Raw genomic sequence first — 18,969 nt, forward strand, 5'->3', positions numbered from 1 at the left:
TCTCACCTCTGAGAACATACCTGTACCTATTTTAGCATTGGATGTTGTTCCTAAACATTTGCTGGTGTGTAAGGATGAAAATGACAGCTGTGTTAGTTTACCTTTCTTTACTATTAAAAAGGCTCAAAAATCTGCATATTTTTATTGGCCATTTGCATTCTTCTTTCATAATTTGCCTCCTCCCACTTCAGTTTTTTGAGCTATAATTGACATATAATGTGATTTGCCTTTTTAATTTCAAAATCATCCTAGTACACTTTTAGAACATTTTATATAATACCAATGTGTTGGTCCAGCCAAATTCAGTTTTGTAAGTATATTAAGGTCATTTTCTTGGTGATTTCTTCACTACCAGTATTGATTATAAAGAGTTAATTTTTTTATTTTTTAGAGCAAAATAGATTGTTTTGTTCAAATATCAACCATGGGTCCATAAATTTAATCACTGCAAATAATAAAGGATATCCTCTGAATGAAGGATAATAAAAACATACTTTTAACATACACTTTATTTATTTATTTATTTATTTATTTATTTATTTATTTATTTATAAATAAAGATTTTATTTATTCATCAGAGAGAGAGAGGCAGAGACACAAGCAGAGGGAGAAGCAGGCTCCATGCCCAGGAGCCCAATGCGGGACTTGATCCTGGGACTCCAGGATCGCGCCCTGGGCCAAAGGCAGGTGCCAAACTGCTGAGCCACCCAGGGATCCCCCCATACACATTTTTTAAACTGATTATAGAACAAAAATATTATATACTTACTAATTTGAATATATAATTTTACAGATTTTATGTAAATTTTTAACTAAGCAATATACTTTATTTCAGATATTTAATGGAACTATCATCTTACATTAGCTTCCTTTTTACATTTCTTCATATTTACTACTCATTCTCAACAGCTCATACCTTTGTGTTGTCAGGCATCATTCAACTAATGTGACCTTATGGTAAAAATCACACAATGCACATGGCTGCTCAGAGGCCTGGGAATGGTGCTGCATGAAAAACTCACTGAAGTAAAAAAAAAAAAAAAAAAGAAAGAAAAACAAAAACTCACTGAAGTGAGAAACTTGTCTAATGATGTACATAGTTATTTCATTAGATGTGATTAAAAAAATTATATGTGATAAATGCAGGTCAAAAGATGTACCTACTGTTTGGGAAGGGAGGAGCCATTGAGCAGCCAAGTTCCCTCTGTGCCTCAGAGTGTCCCTGCTTCTTGGGAGCATTCTGGCTCAAGAAAGAGACTACAGATAGCCCTCGCCCCTGTCCAGGGATATTCTACTATAGAAAGCTGGGTGGAAACCTCTCCCAAGGGTCTATTAATGTGGCTAAAACTGACTGACAGCCTAGACTTTGAAAAGACTTCCCTAAACACTGAAGGGAGTGAGCGCAGGGTCCAGGCATCTGACTTACCTGGAATGCCATCTGCTCGCTCCCCTGGGCCCGGGCCCCTCTTCTGAGCAGCACCTTCCACTCTCTAGTCCACAGTGGAGAAGTTCATAGATACCTGAGGTGTCAACCTGCTCCAGCATCAGACCTCCTGCATTCAAATTGTAGCTGTGAGTTCTTGTCCCTCTCTGACCTCAGTTGCCCTGTCTTATGTAAAATAAGGATAAAATAAGGATAATGTAGAATGCTTAGCATGGTTTCAAGTAAGTGCTTAATAAATGGTGGCTACCAGTCCTTCAGCCTTTTTTGCTCCTCTGCATCTGGCTTACCAGTCAGCCATGCTGCCCCGCACACCGCTGCCCCTGCGCAACCTCCTGGTGGTGTTCCTGTCACAGCTGTCCCTCTGAAGACCTGTCTACAATAATGGCTGCACTTCAACCTCATCTCCACACTGACTGCCCTTGGCTTCGGTCACTATCAAAACCATGTCCTAGGGGAGGTCACAAAGGGCCTGCCCAGTGGAATGCATATGGTTCCCTCCCCACATCCTCAGTCTTTCAACAGTGCTGGTCAGAACCAGGTCTTCCTTCTCTTCCTTGGTGGCATTGTTCCCTGCTTGTGTATCTCCTGCCTCCTCCATCTGCAGCTTCTCTTCTTTGGCTACCTGTTGGTACTGCTCAGGGCATAATGTGGGCCCTCTGCTCCCTACGCAGACCTCTCTCCCTTGGAGTTCTCCGCGCTCATGCCACTCCATGCTGGCTGACGTTCATTAATGTATATCTTCAGCCCAGACCTCTCCCCAGAACTTTCAACTTGAATATTCACGGATCTGTTTTATTCTTTTGGAGTGTCCTCAAACATTCTAAATTCATACATGCAAGCTGAGCTCTTAATAAATCATTCACAAATCTTATCTTTCCTCCTTGTTTGAAGTAAATAATATGTCTATCCAGCTCATTGCTTAAGAAACCTGGGGCAGCCTTGATTCCTACCTCCCCTCACCACCTTTCATCAGATTCATTGCCAGTTCCTCTTAATGTTACTGCTGAAATACATGCCAGCGACCCTTCACTCCTCCGCTGCTGCCTGGGTAATGCCAACACCGGCTCCCCTGGGCTCCTGGGCTCCCCCACCCATTCTAGGCCTGCACTTGGGTCTTCCTGCTGAAGCTCTTTGACTGTAAACCGCATCCTGGCACTCCTCTCTGTGAAGTCCTTTGAACCAGAATTATCACTGAATAGAATTCCAAAGCCTTCCTTCTGTGGTACTGCCTCATCACAAGCCACTTCACCTTCACACTCTGGGGTTTCTCTCTCCTTCTCACCTTGCTCCTCCCTGTCTCAGGACCATCACAGCTGCTAGTCCCTCTGCTGAGATGCCTTCTGGCTTCTCTTTACCTAGCTAATCCCAAGGCTTTCCAGACCACCCAAACTAGATCGGACCCTTCTGTTAATCTCTTTTACCTTCACTGCCTTTTCCCCAATTTGACATGTATATGTGTATCTCCCCCTGGGCCCTGAGTGCTAGGGGTACAGACTAGGTCTGTGTTCCCAGCTGCTTGGCCTGCACCTAGCACACTGAGTGCCACACAGGAAGTCCTCATCTTTCGTGAATGGATGACCACCAGCTCCTTGCTATCGAGTATAATAGGGGAGGTGGCATGGGAATTGGAGTCCAAGGCACCAGTGGCACAAGTGAGGACATCCATAGCCTGGCTCCTAGATGTGCCAGGTGATGCAGGTCAGGGAGCAGCACCGTGGCAGTTTTTGCCAGGTGTTGGGAGGGTGGGGGAAAGGGATCCTGCAAGACTTTCCAGAAGAGTGAGAATGTGAGATGAGAAAGGGAGGAGGGGAGGCCCTCCTGCCCTTTGTCCTGCCCTCTACCTGCTTTTTTTTTTTTAAGATTTTATTTATTTATTCATGAGAGACACACACAGAGAGAGGCAGAAACACAGGCAGAGGGAGAAGCAGGCTTCATGCAGGGAGCCTGATGTGGGTCTCGATCCCGGGACTCCAGGATCACGCCCTGGGCTGAAGGCAGGCACTAAACCGCTGAGCCACCCAGGGATCCCCCCTCTACCTGCTTTTGTGAGAGTCCTTCCAACTCTTCAGCTTTGTCTAGCTTTGTCCCTGAGCTAATCCAGGACAAAGGTCTACAGGAGTTATGCTGAGGGAGATTGTGACTCCGCCTATTCATTTCCTGCCCTGCACCCACTCTCTGGACTTCAAGCCAGCTCCTGCAGAGAAATGGCCCCAGAAGCAATAGTGAAGGGAAAGCCCTGAAGGGGCTTTTGGGTAGTTTGGGTAATAGGGAGCCTCTGTGCCTTCAGCTTTTGTTTTTCTTCATAAAGGCAACAAACATCTTTGACAGAACCTGGAAAGCACTATGCTGTCTGTGATGCCACAGGTGAAGAGGCAGGAGGCCTTGGGAAAGCTGGGCTGAAAGAAGAAAGGGAAGTCTCACCAGGCCGAGACAGGCCCCATGCTCACGGGAGGGCCACAGGCCCAGAGCCTATCGGTGCTTCAGAATTAGACAGGTGTCTTCTCACGCTACCTCCCAGAAGGGGAAGTAGAACCCCTGATTCACTGACCTGACACAGGAGGAACCTCCACATTCTCCTGTGGAAACATAGCAACACAAAATATTTGGGGCCTACAGAGTATATCATGGTAGAGATCAGCTATGTATCTATACCAGGCCATAACCACCATATATGAAATTATTACTAAAGGAAAATATTTTTTAACTTTCAAGCAACAGATTCACAAATACAGTTACTGAGTATTTATTAGATATCATACATTGTGCTCATCTCTGTACATGTATTTTTATTGTATTTGTTCCTTCTGGGAACACTTTGAGGGAGATAGGCTCACTTTACAGTTTACAGATGAGCAAACTGAGGTTTGGAGGTTTAGTAATTTTCCCAAGGTAATCAAGTTAATAGGTGGTGGCCCTGGGACTCAAACCCAGGTCTGAATCCATATTTTAAATCCTTAAATCCTTAGGATGTACTTTCAGATATAACTATTTTTCAAGTTAGGAGCTGTATAGGCCTTTTTCCATCTTGTTCCATCACTAATACTTACATCACTACTACTTGTTTTTCCTTTTTGAAAACATTTCTTCCTTTGAGTATTTCTCTAATGTCTTGAGTTGAATTGGAAGCAAATTCACATTATTTTGCAAATGGACACATGGTAAATGTTGATTGATTCTGTAAATACTACGACCATGATGAAAAGAAGATTCACAAAGTGGACTCATTCTTGCATTTTGATCTCTCTCAATCTTATTTTCTTAGTAACCCATTTCTGTTTAAAATTTTGTTTATTCTTGCTGAAAGGAAGAAGATTTTTCTCCCTACGTCAGCTGTAGTCTGCCTCTGGCTTCGGCACCTTCCCAGCCTTGAAAAAGCAACACTGCATCTGTTTGAAAAGCTAATCTCTAGTGAGAGAAATTTCCTGAGAAGGATCGAATACTTTTTGAAAGATTCATTGCTGGTACGTGCTGGGCTTTCATGAGGAGAAAAATCCTTAAAGAGGATGTCAGGTATCATCTCTTTTTGTCAAAGCTAGGGGGAGTATAAACAAGAGAGCAGTTGGCACCTTTTGAAATAATCGTTGTGTCTGCATTTTGTTATAGACCCAACATAGGGGGCTTTTCTGCATACTTGGAGCATGTCTTGAAAACAGGGAGAGGTGTGAGATTTACTGGATGGATAGGTGCCCCTTATAGTGCATACTCTCAAGAATTGATATTAAGGCAAACTGTTTTAAAACAGTATTTCTTATTTCCACATGAAAAATAAGTCTTAAAAAATAAAGACCTTACAATGAGAGGAAAAATAAAACAAGACCCTGGAAGAAAAGTTAAAACAATAAAAACAACTAAGAATTCTGTAAGTTTTCTTTTGGTGTAAGCCTTCCAGCCTTGAACCTTCCCTCCATATGGTAGCTTGCCCAGCCTTCATTGTACTTGGGACTTCTCAGGCCTGGGAATCTGGGGCTCAGTGGCCAAATGGAATAGCTTCATTGCCTAAACCAGGGTCAGTTCACAGGCAGTCCTCAGAACCTGACTGGTTGGGAGTGTTTTCCCTTCATGGGAGGCAACCCTGTGGAATTGATACGCATTTTTGTAAGAGCAGGAATAAAGACCAATGCACCCTGAAAAAACAAGTTAAAAACTACAGGAGGTGCTGTGCTCCCTGGGCATCTATCTGTTTTACGAGAACCTCAGTGGTTTCTAACGTGTTTTCTCATTAGCTTTTGTAACCTGGGGAACATAGGGTGCAGAGATTTTCTTCCTATTGTCCAGGTGGAGAAAATTAGTTCAGACATGGTGATCAGTCAGATCTTCAGTTGGGGGCTAGGAAAACTGGGCAGGAGAGAGTGTTCCCCTCCCCACTTGAGTTGAGACTTGGAGAGAGGAGAGTTCTTAGGTTAGCTGAGTTCACACAACACCCCCCTCCCAGACACCTTCTGGTTTTTAATTCATTTGGAACTTCCGGTTTTCTTTCTCTTTGAAATTGGAGGCTGAGTGACAGAATCCGAATTGAATCAGTTGCCTTCTTTCTCTGTCCTGTTGTTCTTTGAGGTGCCCACCATCTCTTGGGCATGACTGCCAGGCCTTCCCCCTTACTCCACAGGCTTCTGTTCTGGGGCCTTCCAGGCGTCTGTGGGTGGTGTTGCAGTCACCAGTAGCCATGTACCTGCAAGCTAAGTGGCACAAATTGAACCCATCTGATTTGGAAGTTTACTATGTTTGACAGGAAAAAAAGGAAGGCAAGAAGATAGGTCCAAAAGATTGAGAAAGCATGAGAGCCTGCTTCCTGGATCTCATACGCTGGGATATCTGTGCTCACTGGGGCGTTCTCAAGCTCAAGGGCCACAGGTAAAAAGGACATGGGGGATGTTCAGACAAAAACCACAGGACCAAATAAAGGCTCCAGAATCAAACCAACTCAGAAAAGTCAACATAACCGGAATTTCTCTATGGAGGGAATACCTAAAGAACACTGCACTACAGGGACTTCAGTCTCCAACTTTTATAGTTTAGTCTCCCCCAGGCTGACAGCTTCGAAGTCTATTGATCTACAAAAGTATTTATCAGGCTCATGTGTGTAGGGATTCGGAGCTTCCATTATGGTTAAAGGAGGATTCCAGAGGGTGTTATCTGGTTTAATTTATTGTGGCATTGGCAGGATGTGACCTTTCTATGCCTTATGGTTCAAGGAGGTAATTATAGTACAGAGCTGCAAGCCCCTGATTGGTGTGGGCCACGCTCCTCAGGCATCCTGGCTCTACAGTGCCAGAAAACCAGGCAGGCTGGAATATGCTTGTGACATGACTGAGTGATTACAGGGGTAACCTGAAGAACCTGCTTCCTGATTGCATCATCTGATTCATTTATCGAAGCTCGGTATCTTGGTGCAGTGACAAGGCGGTGCAGAAGTATCAGAGCGATCTCGAAGACTCAGATAGCAGTGGCCTGCTGTGTTTTCCTTCAGAAGAAACTTGATGCCTATTACATTAGAGTTGGATTCTGAGCGTGATTAAAGTGTGATGGTCTACGTAACTTATATTTTATATGGAGCATTGTTAATTATGTCTCCATCTCTTGGGACTGTCCATAAATAGCCCTGGAAATTCTATAGTTACAAAATGTTGCAAAAACAAAAGATAAAAGTGTGGTGCAGGTTTTACAAAGGGAAATGATCTCCCCAGATGTTCTTTGGCCTCTCAGGGACTTGAAAGCCTGGTATTTTATTTTATTTTATTATTTTATTTTTCCTTCTCTTTTTTATTTTCTTTCTTTTTTTTATTTAAAATTTTTATTTTAGTTTCAGGTAGTTAACATACAGTATTATATTAGTGTATAATATAGTGATTAAACACTTCCATGCATCACTCAGTGATCATCCTAAGTGTACTCTTAATCCCCATCACCTACTTCACCCACACCCATCTCCCCTCTGGTAACCAGCAGTTTGTTCTCTATAACTAAGAGTCTGTTTCTTAGTTTGTCTCTCTCTTTTTCCCTTTGCTTATGTTTTCTTTCTTAAATTCCACGTGTGAGTGACATCATATGGTATTTGTCTTTCTCTGACTGGCTTATTTTGCCTAGCATTATACTCTCTAGCTCCATCCATGTTGTTGCAAATGGCAATATTTTATTCTTTTTTAAGGCTAGATGATACTCCATTTTGTATAGATACCATATCTTTATCCTTTCATCAATTGATGGACACTTGGGTTCTTTCCATATCTTGGCTATTGTAAATAATGCTGCTATAGACGTAGGGTGCATATATCCTTTTGAATTAGTGTTCTTTTTAAAAAAAATTATTTAAGTAATCTCTATACCCACATGGGGCATGAACTCACAACCTCAAGATCAAGAGTCTCACACTCTTCCAACTGAGCCAGCCAGGTGGCCCTTGAATTAGTGTTCTGTATTCTTTGGATAAATGCCCAGTAGTGTGATTGCTGGATCATAAGATAGTTTTGTTTTTAACTTCTTGAGGAACCTGCATACTGTTTTCCACAGTGGCTGCACCAGTTTACATTCCCACCAACAGTGCACAAGGGTTTTCTTCTCCAAATCCTTGCCAACACCTGTTGTTCTTGTGTTGTTGATTTTAGCCATTATGTCATGTGTGAGGTGATATCTCATCATGGTTTTGATTTGCATTTCTCTGATAGTGACTGATGGTGAGCATATTTTCATGTGTCTGTTGGCCATCTGGATGTCTTCTTTGGAGAAATGCCTGTTCATGTCTTATGTCCATTTTTTTACTTGATTATTTGTTGTTTAGGGTGATGAGTTTTACAAGTTCTTTATTTATTTTGGATGCTGACCCTTTATTGGATATGGCAGTTGCAAATATCTTTGCCTATTGCATAGGGTTGCCTTTTAGCTTTGTTTACTGTTTATTTTGCTGTGCAGAAGCTTCCTATTTTGATGGAGTCCCAATAGTTTATTTTTGCTTTTATTTCCCTTGCCTCAGGAAACATATCTAGAAAGAAGTTTCATGTCTAGAAAGAAGTACTGCAGCCAATGTCAAGTTACTGCCTGTGTTCTTGCCTAGAATTTTTATGGTTTCAGGCCTCATGTTTAGATCTTTAACCCATTTTGAATTTATTTTTGTGTATGGTGTGAGAAAGTGGTCCAGTTTCATTCTTCTGCATGTTGCTGCCCAGTCAGTATTCCCAACACAACTTGTTAAAGAGACTATTTTTTTCCCATTGGATATTCTTTCCTGCCTTGCTGAACATTAATTGACCATATAATTATGAGTTTATTTCTGGATTTTCATTTCTGTTCCATTGTTCTTTGTGTCTGTTTTTGTGCCAATACCATAGTTTTTTTAAAATTTTTTTTTATTTATTTATGATAGTCACACAGAGAGAGAGAGAGGCAGAGACACAGGCAGAGGGAGAAGCAGGCTCCACGCACCAGGAGCCCGATGTGGGATCCGATCCCGGGTCTCCAGGATCGCGCCCCGGGCCAAAGGCAGGCGCCAAACCTCTGCGCCACCCAGGGATCCCAATACCATAGTTTTTTGATTACTACAGCTTTGTAATATAACTTGAAGTCTCGAATTGTGACGCCTCTAGCTTTACTTTGCTTTTTCAAGATTACTTTGGCTATTCAGGGTCTTTTGTAGTTCTATACAAATTTTACAATTGTTTGTTCTAGCTTTGTGAAAAATGCTGTTGGTATTTTGATAGGGATTGCATTAACTGTGTAGATTGCAAAGCCTGCTATTTTCCATTAAGATTAAGTAATAAGGCACCAATCTAATATTACCTGAATTCTAAATGCACATGAATCTTTTGGGCACGGAGGGGGACACTTGACGGGATGAGCACTGGGTGTTATTCTGTATGTTGGTAAATTGAACACCAATAAAAATTAATTTATAAAAAAAAAAAATAGAAGCGAGTTTTTAAAACCTGCTTACTTTTGAGACTCACTCTTTGGCTTCCATGGGCTGAACTGCCCCCAAGTTCATGGCTTCCTGCCGCATCTGGTGGCTCCTAAATAAATTGCAGTATTAACCTCAGTTTGTCACTTAACTCTGCAGACTGAAACTTTTTTTTTAAAGATTTTATTTATTTATTTGAGAGAGGGGGAGAGAGAGTACAAGCTGGGGGAGCTGCAGAGAGGGAGAATCAGGCTCCCCGCTGAGTAGGGAGCTTTACTCGGGCTTGATTCCCAGCACTCTGGGATTGTGATCTGAGCCGAAGGCAAGACACTTCACCAACTGAGCCAGCCAGGTGCCTGTACTCTGTAGACTAAAACTTTTCAAAGCAGATAGTCTTGTGTTTTCCTTGACAGAACACATTCTGCAAGACTGTAATTTGTAGCTTCAGACCTACCTTAAAAATTGATTTCACCAAAGCAGTGAAAGCCACTTGCTAATTATGCCTTTTTTTTTTTTTTTTTTACACACTGTTTGGTTTCCCAGGGCCAACAAATCAGAAGGATGTTATGTTTTCCAGTTACAGTTCCGTCTGTGGAGCTCAGAAAGCTATTGTTTATAGCCCACATTTGAATGAGAAGTGCTGGCTGGGTGGTACGGTGGTGCTGTGTTTGGCTGCCCTGCTGCATGCCAGGGCCAGGATGTACCCTGGTTCTCATGCCCTTTCCTTCACTCATTCACTGGCTGACCCTGCATGCCACCTGCCCCTCCAGCCGAGTCCAGAGAAGCTGCTCCCTTGCCTTCACAGATAGATTTGCCTATGAAAGAGCAGGGAGTAAAGGGGGAGGGAGAGAGACAGGGTTCATTTTGTTTTTGTTTAGTCAGATTTTATTTTATTATTTTATTTTATTTTTTTGTTTAGTCAGATTTTAAATCAGAAAATACTTCTCATATTCCCTCCTACGTGAAAGTCTTCACAGCTCAATTACAGTCATTTCTTGGGATCCCTGGGTGGCTCAGCGGTTTGGTGCCTGCCTTCAGCCCAGGGTGTGATTCTGGAGTCCCGGGATCAAGTCCTACATCGGGCTTCCTGCATAGAGCCTGCTTCTCCTTAGTAAAGTTGGGGGGGGGGGGTGTTCTTAATCTAGTAGGAACTTAAGAATAAAATCATGCAGCTACCTCAGTGTCCTCCCTGATATAGTGATGAGATAGTACATGTTCTTGTCTTTATTCTCCAGAAAGCAGTTGTAGCCACTTCAAAAAGAACAATACACTAAGCTCCAAGCACAGTCCCCTTTAATGAAAGATTATACTGAAAAATTAACTCCACATCCAAGATGATGTCAGTTTTCTGTGCTTGAATAACTTAACAGTGTTCTAGGGTTTTTTTTCTCCTGCTTTTTCATTAGCAGCCTTCTAAACATTTCTTTCTTTGAGTTCTTTAATGTGGTGCATGTAATTTAGTAGTGGTCAAATAGGAAAGTGCGGTGTTAGCTTATGATTATAACAAAAAGGTAAAGAATCTGCTTCTGGGAGAGTAGTTGCACTTCCCAGTCTCCACCTCCGGGAGGCACCACACACACACACACACACACACACACGCGCGCGCGCTCCAAATATCTCTGTATAAAGGAGGCCCAGATTGCAAGTGCTAGGGTTTCTTCCTGTTGGGGATGCAGGATTTTGCAACCAACCAGTCAAATAAAGGAAGAGAGAAAAAAGCAAAGCGCAGTGTTCAACCTGGGGTTTCAGTGCCACTTAAAGACTGAGCCAAGAAGCAGCAGGAAACTGAGGGGCTGTCTTCCTGCTAGAACTACACAAGCTCACTGGGTAGAAGCCACTGAGAGAGGCTAAAAAGAACTTAGGGTTTGGGGGATCTTGTTCAGCATCCAGAGCTGACATCCCTGTGTCTTAATGTTCTTGGAAGGCACCACTAAATTTAAAATACAGGAGTACATTTGGTGTTTAAGTTGTTTTTCTTTCAAGCCCAGAAATGATACATTTATCACTAATTAAACAATAATTGCATTATGGAGTAATGAAAAAAAATGCTTATAGTATAAATAATATCCGACAAAGCTTAAAAAGAAGGAATATTTTTTCCAAGTTCAAATTTGTTGAAAGAAACTTGAGTGTTTTGAAACAAAATAAGTCTTAAAATATAAAAGGGATGTTTTACAGTCTTACGTTTAGCATCCTGAAAGCAGAAAAAAAGAAAAACATAAGTGGTAATAAAGGTGTTTTACACGGCAGATAAGTCAGTATCTTCAGGATCAAATTGTTTTTGAACTCCATAAAAGAGTTTACTATTAAAATGAATCTTGTGGAGAATCCCCCTTTTAAAAGGGAAGTTAAAAAAAATAAAAAATAAAAAAATAAAAGAAAAAAAGGGAAGTTATTTTCTGATAAATATAGTCACCCTTTAATTATACCAATAAATCACCACAGGGGCTTCTGCCGGCCCTCCCCAAGCTTTGGAGAAGTGGGCCAGACTGCTGGCTCCTCTTACACTGGAAGGCAAGCTTCTCATCAGCTGTTTCTTCTTGAACAGAATGACCATTCCTGAGTAAAATATTTAACTATCTTAAAATAGACCATGAAAGAGAATCTGTTCTAGGCTTCCTAAACTTCATCTTGTCTCTTACCTCCAATTTTCCTCTTTATTTTTTAGATAAAAATATCTATGAAGGATGATAAATTTAAAAAGCTTGAGAACTTTTCTGTTTCCTCACTGACTTTTGTCTGCGAATTACCTTGACTTATAGTACAATTTCCCTTTCTGGTTTATATTTTCTGTCTTCTTCCCACCTCTCCTCCCCCCATACACACAAGGAATCAGAAAACGGTAGAGGAAAGATTTCTTCCATGAGAATTTTTTTCTTCCATGTTCTCAGGCCTCTTTCAAGTGATAAATGGCTTGTAATAATCCTTGATGAATTGGGATGAAAATAGATTAGGTGTCAAGGGCACAGAGTGGGCATGGATGTTATCTGTACAGTTGGCCTCTCTCTCACCTTTTGCCCACAACACAGGCCGAGAGTACATGGCCACTGCACGTTTCTTCTGTGTTGACTTCGACCCCTCGTTTTGTTGAGGGCTGAGAATGGGCTGTCCTAGGCAGAGAGAAGATAAACAATACATTTCTGGGTATCTGTGGGAGATGGGAAGGGGATGCACACCCAACAGAATAATCTGGTCCATAAGAAAAGGAAGCCAGAGTCCAGAGCTCTCCATCATCATCTTCTGTTCATCCTCCAACACTCAGTGAAAGGATTGGGGGTGGTGTGAGGGCAGGGGGAAAGGGGCAAACGCGTGTTACTGATGGCCTCTTGGCGACATTGTTTCCTTAGACTTGAAATCATCTGTACATGGAAATTGTGAAGCCAGATGGAGAAAAGCAGAGTTTGAGAAGGAACAGATTTTGGTAGGATGGAGAAAAACAAACAGATGGAACCCAAGAAAGTTTTTCTCTCCCTCATTTTTACAGGAAGATAATTGCCCCTATTGTAGGGCTTTAGAGCTAGGGTTCCAGGCTCTGGATTGTAGAGTAGCCTGTGGTGAGTTACTGTAGGGTCCCATTCTATAAATAAGACAGGCCACAGAGGGGTTAATTTGGCTCCTCCCTCACAAGGATGCTGTAAAGACTTAGGGGGCTGAACATTTATGGCTTCCAAAGAAGCATAATTTAAGACTTTAATTCTATTTGGAGGATTCTCTTGATAAGAAAAAGCAGCTTAAGTGTGCTTTTGTGATTTGATGTCACTAAGACACATGCTTGGGCTGTGAGTACTCCAGGCTTCATGAGGGGGACTCCCTGACCCTGAAATTATGTGCTCGGGAAGTGTAAAGAGTCTCATTTTAAAAACCATCAGTAAAGTCTGTGGGTGAGAAGAGCTGTTCACAGCTCTGGGGCAGCAGGAAAACTGGTTTTTAAATCAAAGTCTCTGCCACTGCTGTTTCAGCAAGGTTCCATACCTCCTGGCACGTTATCTGTTGTAAAAGCTAAAATGGGTTGTAGAAGCAGGCTGAGAGCAAACAAAAGTCTGAAATATTTAAACAGAAGGAAATCTAAGTAGAGTCCATTGGCATGGAGAGAGCAGGCGTTTCCACATGTTCTGGAGACATTTAAATCATTGGATTGAGTGGTTTTGATAAAAAAAACATTGCATAAAATAAAAGTATGTCCAAACTTAGTCCTTTCTTAACAAACTGAGTTAAAACATTCTTTCTTCTCCCCCTTTATTTTCATGGCAGCCTATTCTACACATTGGATTATCTTTTCATTGGCCATTTAGAAATCCCTGTAATGAGTATTGAATGATTTTCTGTTAGCATCCAATTTACATAGTGGCTCTGGATTAGTTAGATCATTTGGATCAAAAGGAATGGTTCTGTTTTACCATTTTCAATTTTGGTTTTCTATCCGTGCATTTTCGGGCTCTGGTGTGTCTGTCTGCTTGTGGGCATGTGACAGTGTTGTTCGGTCTTAAACACTTAAGGGGCATATTGTCCATCTATGAAAGTTTGAAAAAATTTTGGCAAATTTGATGAATCACTGTAAAACATAACAGTGTGCTTTTCGTTTCTTGTTTGATTTTTTCATTATGAATACATAGAAACATTTATGATATTTTCTGGGCATTTATCCAGTGACCTCTTAATAACTGTTATTATTTACCATGGGTCCGAGACACAGGGAGATTAACTGACTTGCCTGAGATCAAAGCCAAGAAATAATTTGCCTCTCTTCTGTTAAACCATGTTCCTGCCAAATTATTTCTTGAGTACATAATGAATTTACCTATGAGAATTTTTAGTTGATTTCTTTTAGATAAAAATGCATGTCAGTGAATGATTAGGGAAGATATGTTACTCTACATGAAGAGTAGCAATTTATAACTTGCAAAGCACAAATCTTTTTCTTTTAGTAATTAAAAGGAAATCTTCCCTTGCTTTTGACAATTGGCAATGTTCTTGTTTGGAGCTGGCCGTGACAGCCTGTAGTGGCAGTTTGTGAGCACTAGATGGCACACGTTTAATGTTACAACTCAACACTGGCACAGACAGGAGAGTGGAAAGGAAAATCCATGGAAATAGGCTCCATTCTTTCTTCAGCATGGTCCAGAAAACTTGAGAGGCAAAACACATCCTTTATTCTTCTTTTCTTGTTGAGGGAGGGATGAAAAAATGTTTACCAAAGCTGGTCATATCAACTGCAGTAGGACTCAAAGAAATACCCTTGTAGAGCTTAATCGACTCACAATTGGATGCTAGAAAATCTCTGTTTCAGAACACAAATAGCATTTCCATATGGCTTAACCTTATGCTTTGAGCTCTGGCTGAAAAGATAGAGAACCTGAGTCAGGCCCACTGAAGCCCCACCTATGCCACAGTAGGTCAGCTTCTGCAGATTGAAATCATCAAAACCATCACAAAAATATTCACAGAATAAATTAGATTACTTTTCTTGTTCAAGATGATGGTATCTATATTTTGTTTTCATTACCTATTTTTACATCCTAAATAATTTGGTGCTAAATTTATAGTGCACTGGATGTGATATTATTTAGTCCAAGATGGTAGTAGTCACTACTTTTCTCAATAATAATTCTAAATCACTATGTACTCATTGCCTAATAAGAATAAATGAAAAGATAGCAAGTCCAGACCTGACCTTGAGGCACTACTGGGCCATGGGGGGTGGTCAGACACATGGGCACATGGTGTAAAACTAGTAACATAGGCAGGCTCTGCCTTCACTACAATATGTTGGTGAAAGGTATTTTTACATTTCTCGTGATCCTTGTTGACTTTTTCTTATATTGGCCTGTTGGAGAAAATGTGGAACATAAAGGAGTATAAAGGGGAAATAAAGCTTGATCATAATCTCTTTGCCCCAGGAGAACCAGCTTTTGTTCGTAATGCAAGCTTTTGCACTCATGTTGTTTTTTTTTCTAACCCAAAAGAATATGCCCATTTTCTAGACACCAGGAGTTCTAGACAACTTATCTCCCTGATAATAAACAGCCATATATTATCCTTGAAATGCTTCTCTTATTTTACTTTCTTTGGGTTTCTTCCTTTACAGCCTGAAGCAGCCTGCCACCCTGCCATATTCAGAATTGTTGATGAAATGTTCAGGTAAATGATGTGCAATTTCTGCTAATAATCGATCTAGAAGTGCTCAGTTTCCAAACATGAATAAAAAGTTTTGTGGTAGTCTCTGTCTATACCATCGGGAAGTTAGTTTCTGATTCCATCTTACTCCTTTGAGCTATTTGGTAAAATCTAAATGTCAGTTTGTATTTATAAGTCAATGCCTCGGAAATAAGATAACTTTCTTTTTTTAAGCATTTAAAATTCTAATAATATTGGTAGAAAGGCAAAATTGAATTAGTAAATCATTAAATTTTCATGTAGGATTTTTCTCAGCTCAAAATAAAGCATAGCAGTGTATTCCCTTCACCACATGAGGGCTGACCAATCTGTTTAAAGGATTTTAAAGCTAAGGGAAAACCAAGAAAAATAATGCTGTTCTCAAGAGAGCTCTTCTGAAAGGCAAAATCATCTATGTGTGTTATCCTACAACACGTTAATTTTGCAAGTGTGAATACTTCTTGTAAAGTCCATTGGATTTACAGATGATGAGAGATGAGAAACCACTGGATACCAGATTGGGTTATGGCTAGCAGTTAGTAGGAGCTTGTTACCCAGGAATGGTCTCCAACCCTTTTCCTGAGTGCTGGTGCAGCCAGGGTACTTAACCTCACCTATCCATCCTCCTTGCACACAGCAGTAGAGCCTCCAGGGATAGCAACACTGGGGAAAGGAATTTTTACAACAGTAAATAACCCAGCCCTTGAGTTGGTCTTGAAACATACCAACTTCAGGGTAAATAAATGAACACAAGAATAAGTCAGAATGATGTTCTTGGTTTAAAGTGAGCAAAGTTTGAGTTGATTTCTTTTGTTTCAACATAAAGTTAGTTGTATGAAAATATGCAGAAACCAATCCAGGTACCACACAGAATTCTTCCACCACTTCCCTGGGTAGATTTGACCAAGGCATTTTACCCCCTTGGGCAGCTCTTTCTCCACTTGAAAACATGAAGGGTCTGTTGATTTTGCATGCCTGGGCATTCAATGTGCGAATATTTCTAAAGAGCACTCAGGCCTATATGGAAGGGATATGCAATGCTTAATAATTTAAAAACCAAGAAAGGAAGCTCTGCAGATTGCTATTTTAATTAAAGTATTTAGAAAAGGAGTGACAGCTTTCTCCTACTTTCACACAAGGACTGAAATCTAATGAGCTAAGATATTGCTGAACCTTATGGCACAAAAAGAATGTTTCCATTATTTCCTTTTACAATTCAGGCTCAAATGTTTGCCAGATTAATCATTAAATGTGTTGTAATCTGGCTTTGCATTGCTCAGGTATGTACTCCTGGAAACCGATGGAGCCCCAGAGGTACTAGCCGCTATTCAAGTGTTTACACAGTGCTTTGTGGAAGCTCTGGAAAAGAAAAACAAGCAGGTTTGTTATATTGCATATATTATTCATTCCCCCAAAGAAAAAAAAAGGCTGTTAAGAATATCTATCTAGGTAATCACAGAAAGGAGCACTTTATTTTTAGTGATTTTGGTAGACTCTTTTGCTTATGAAGAAAGCTTCCAAATGAATGCTCTAGCAAAGGTAAAACTATTTTAATTGAAAATAAATCAGGATAGTTCCTATCTGCCCTGTGCTCTGGTACCCAGAAGCATTTTTCTGCTCTTGTGTAAGAGGACTGTCATGCTGGCATGTGCCACCCTGGAGGATGCATTTTCCGGGCCCTGTGTTGTATGCTGTCTGCCAGGGAGGACTCTGCCCTGCCTGGGCATTGTGGAATCTATATGGCATATACTAAGAAGCAAATGCCACACATTACAAAGCAATTCTGGACATTCTTAATTACTAGAGTTTCCCTGCCTAGCTAGGAGATACCCAAATATGTATTGGTTTCCAGGAAAGAAAGGATCTACTGAGAGTGACAAGAGATTTGAATCATTGTAGAGAAGCAGCTAGGAATGTCAGTGTCAGACACAATCAGTGAACAAGAAACTAGTTATGGGGGCTGTAGGAAGACTTGTACTGAGGGGCCCCATCAGCAGAGGCCAGACAATGGCTGCCAAGGGCTGAGGACCAATTAGAGGGACCTTGTGAAACAGGAAGCATTCCTACCAGAGCTTTCACTTTCGGGCATTTTAACTGACCTATTCTGTGTGTGGTGCTTTGCCTGTTCACATCCCTGGGTCCATTGCAACTTCCCAGGAGGTAGGCCATGGTCCCTTATGATGCTTTCCACAGCCTGACATAAGAGAGCAGTACTGTGATGCTTAGCTCTGCTACAATCCCTTATACCCCTACACCAGAGAAATCTCTCACATTTTAACAGATGTTTCCACTTTTTAAGGCAATCATAAATATTTATAATGTATTTTCTCCCATCCTTTTTCCTTAAGGAGGTTAACTAGACTGTAGCAAACCATGTTTCAATGGTACCCAGCCTGGAATTCATAAGGAGAGCTCTGCTGAAAGGCATTGGTTGGCCTTCACACCTATTTTGAGGCATAACCTATAAATATCTTTTATCCTTCCTTGTGCATTATTTGTATTCCCAGTTAGGGACCAACCTCTGGAAAACCTGCCCCTTTAACTCCTAAAAACACCTAGGCTGGGGCCAAAGACACTGGTTAAAGCATTAGTATAAGTGTGTTTTTCTCATTAGTCTTGGTCCTGGCTGTTGGCCTTGGGCACTGTATATTTGGACTGGAAGTATGGTTGCTTTTAATTAATTTGTTTATTCTTATTTTCTTTATTGAGGTGTAATTAACAAATAACTAGTGTCAGGTGTACAATATAATGATTCGATATTTGTATATATTATGAAATAAGTCTAGTTAACGTGTGTTACCATAGTTATAAAATTTTTTTTCTTGTTGTAAGAACTATTAAGATCTACTCTATTAGCAGATTTCAAACATGCAATTCAGTATTACTTACTGTAGTCACCATGGTGTATATTACATCCCTGAAACTCATTTTATAACTGCAAGTTTTTACCTTTAGATCCCCATCACTTACTTGGCCCACACCCCAGCCTGCCTCTGGCATCCACCAATCTATTCTCTGTATCTCTGAGCTCAAGTGGTGTTTTGCTTTGTTTTATTTTTTGATTCCACATATAAGTGAGATCATATGGAATTTATCTTTCTCTGACTTATTTCACTTAGCATAATGCCCTCAAGTTCCATCCATTGTTCCATGCACCTTGCCATTGTTGCAAATGGCAAGATAGCACTTTAACAGCTGAATAATAGTACATTGTATATACATAGACAATATTTTCTTTATCCATGCATCCATCAGTGGACACTTGGGTTGTTTTCATGTCATTGCTGCTGGTAAATAATGCTACAGTGAACATAGGGGATGTAGTTAACTATCTTTTTGAGTTAGTGTTTTCATTTTGGCAAATACCCAGTAGTGAGATTCCTAGATCACATAGTATTTCTATTTTTAATTTTTCGAGGAACCTCCATACTGTTTTCCACAGTGGCTGCACTAATTTACATTCCCACCAACACTGCACTAGAGT

The 18,969-nt window shown here is 40.8% G+C and overlaps 1 protein-coding gene across 1 annotated transcript in view; it reads left to right on the forward strand.

The window, feature by feature from the left end:
• The window catches only part of FANCC (FA complementation group C), a 281,314-nt gene that overhangs the window by 230,983 nt on the left and 31,362 nt on the right, over nucleotides 1-18,969 (forward strand). The window contains exons 9-11 of the mRNA XM_055311856.1: nucleotides 4,749-4,905; nucleotides 15,418-15,470; nucleotides 16,766-16,865. Coding sequence (XP_055167831.1) covers nucleotides 4,749-4,905; nucleotides 15,418-15,470; nucleotides 16,766-16,865 — 310 coding nt within the window. The remainder of the gene's footprint in view (nucleotides 1-4,748; nucleotides 4,906-15,417; nucleotides 15,471-16,765; nucleotides 16,866-18,969) is intronic.

The sequence above is a fragment of the Nyctereutes procyonoides genome, unplaced genomic scaffold (assembly GCF_905146905.1).
Source record: "Nyctereutes procyonoides isolate TBG_1078 unplaced genomic scaffold, NYPRO_anot_genome, whole genome shotgun sequence".
In the NCBI taxonomy this organism is placed as follows: Eukaryota; Metazoa; Chordata; class Mammalia; order Carnivora; family Canidae; genus Nyctereutes; species Nyctereutes procyonoides.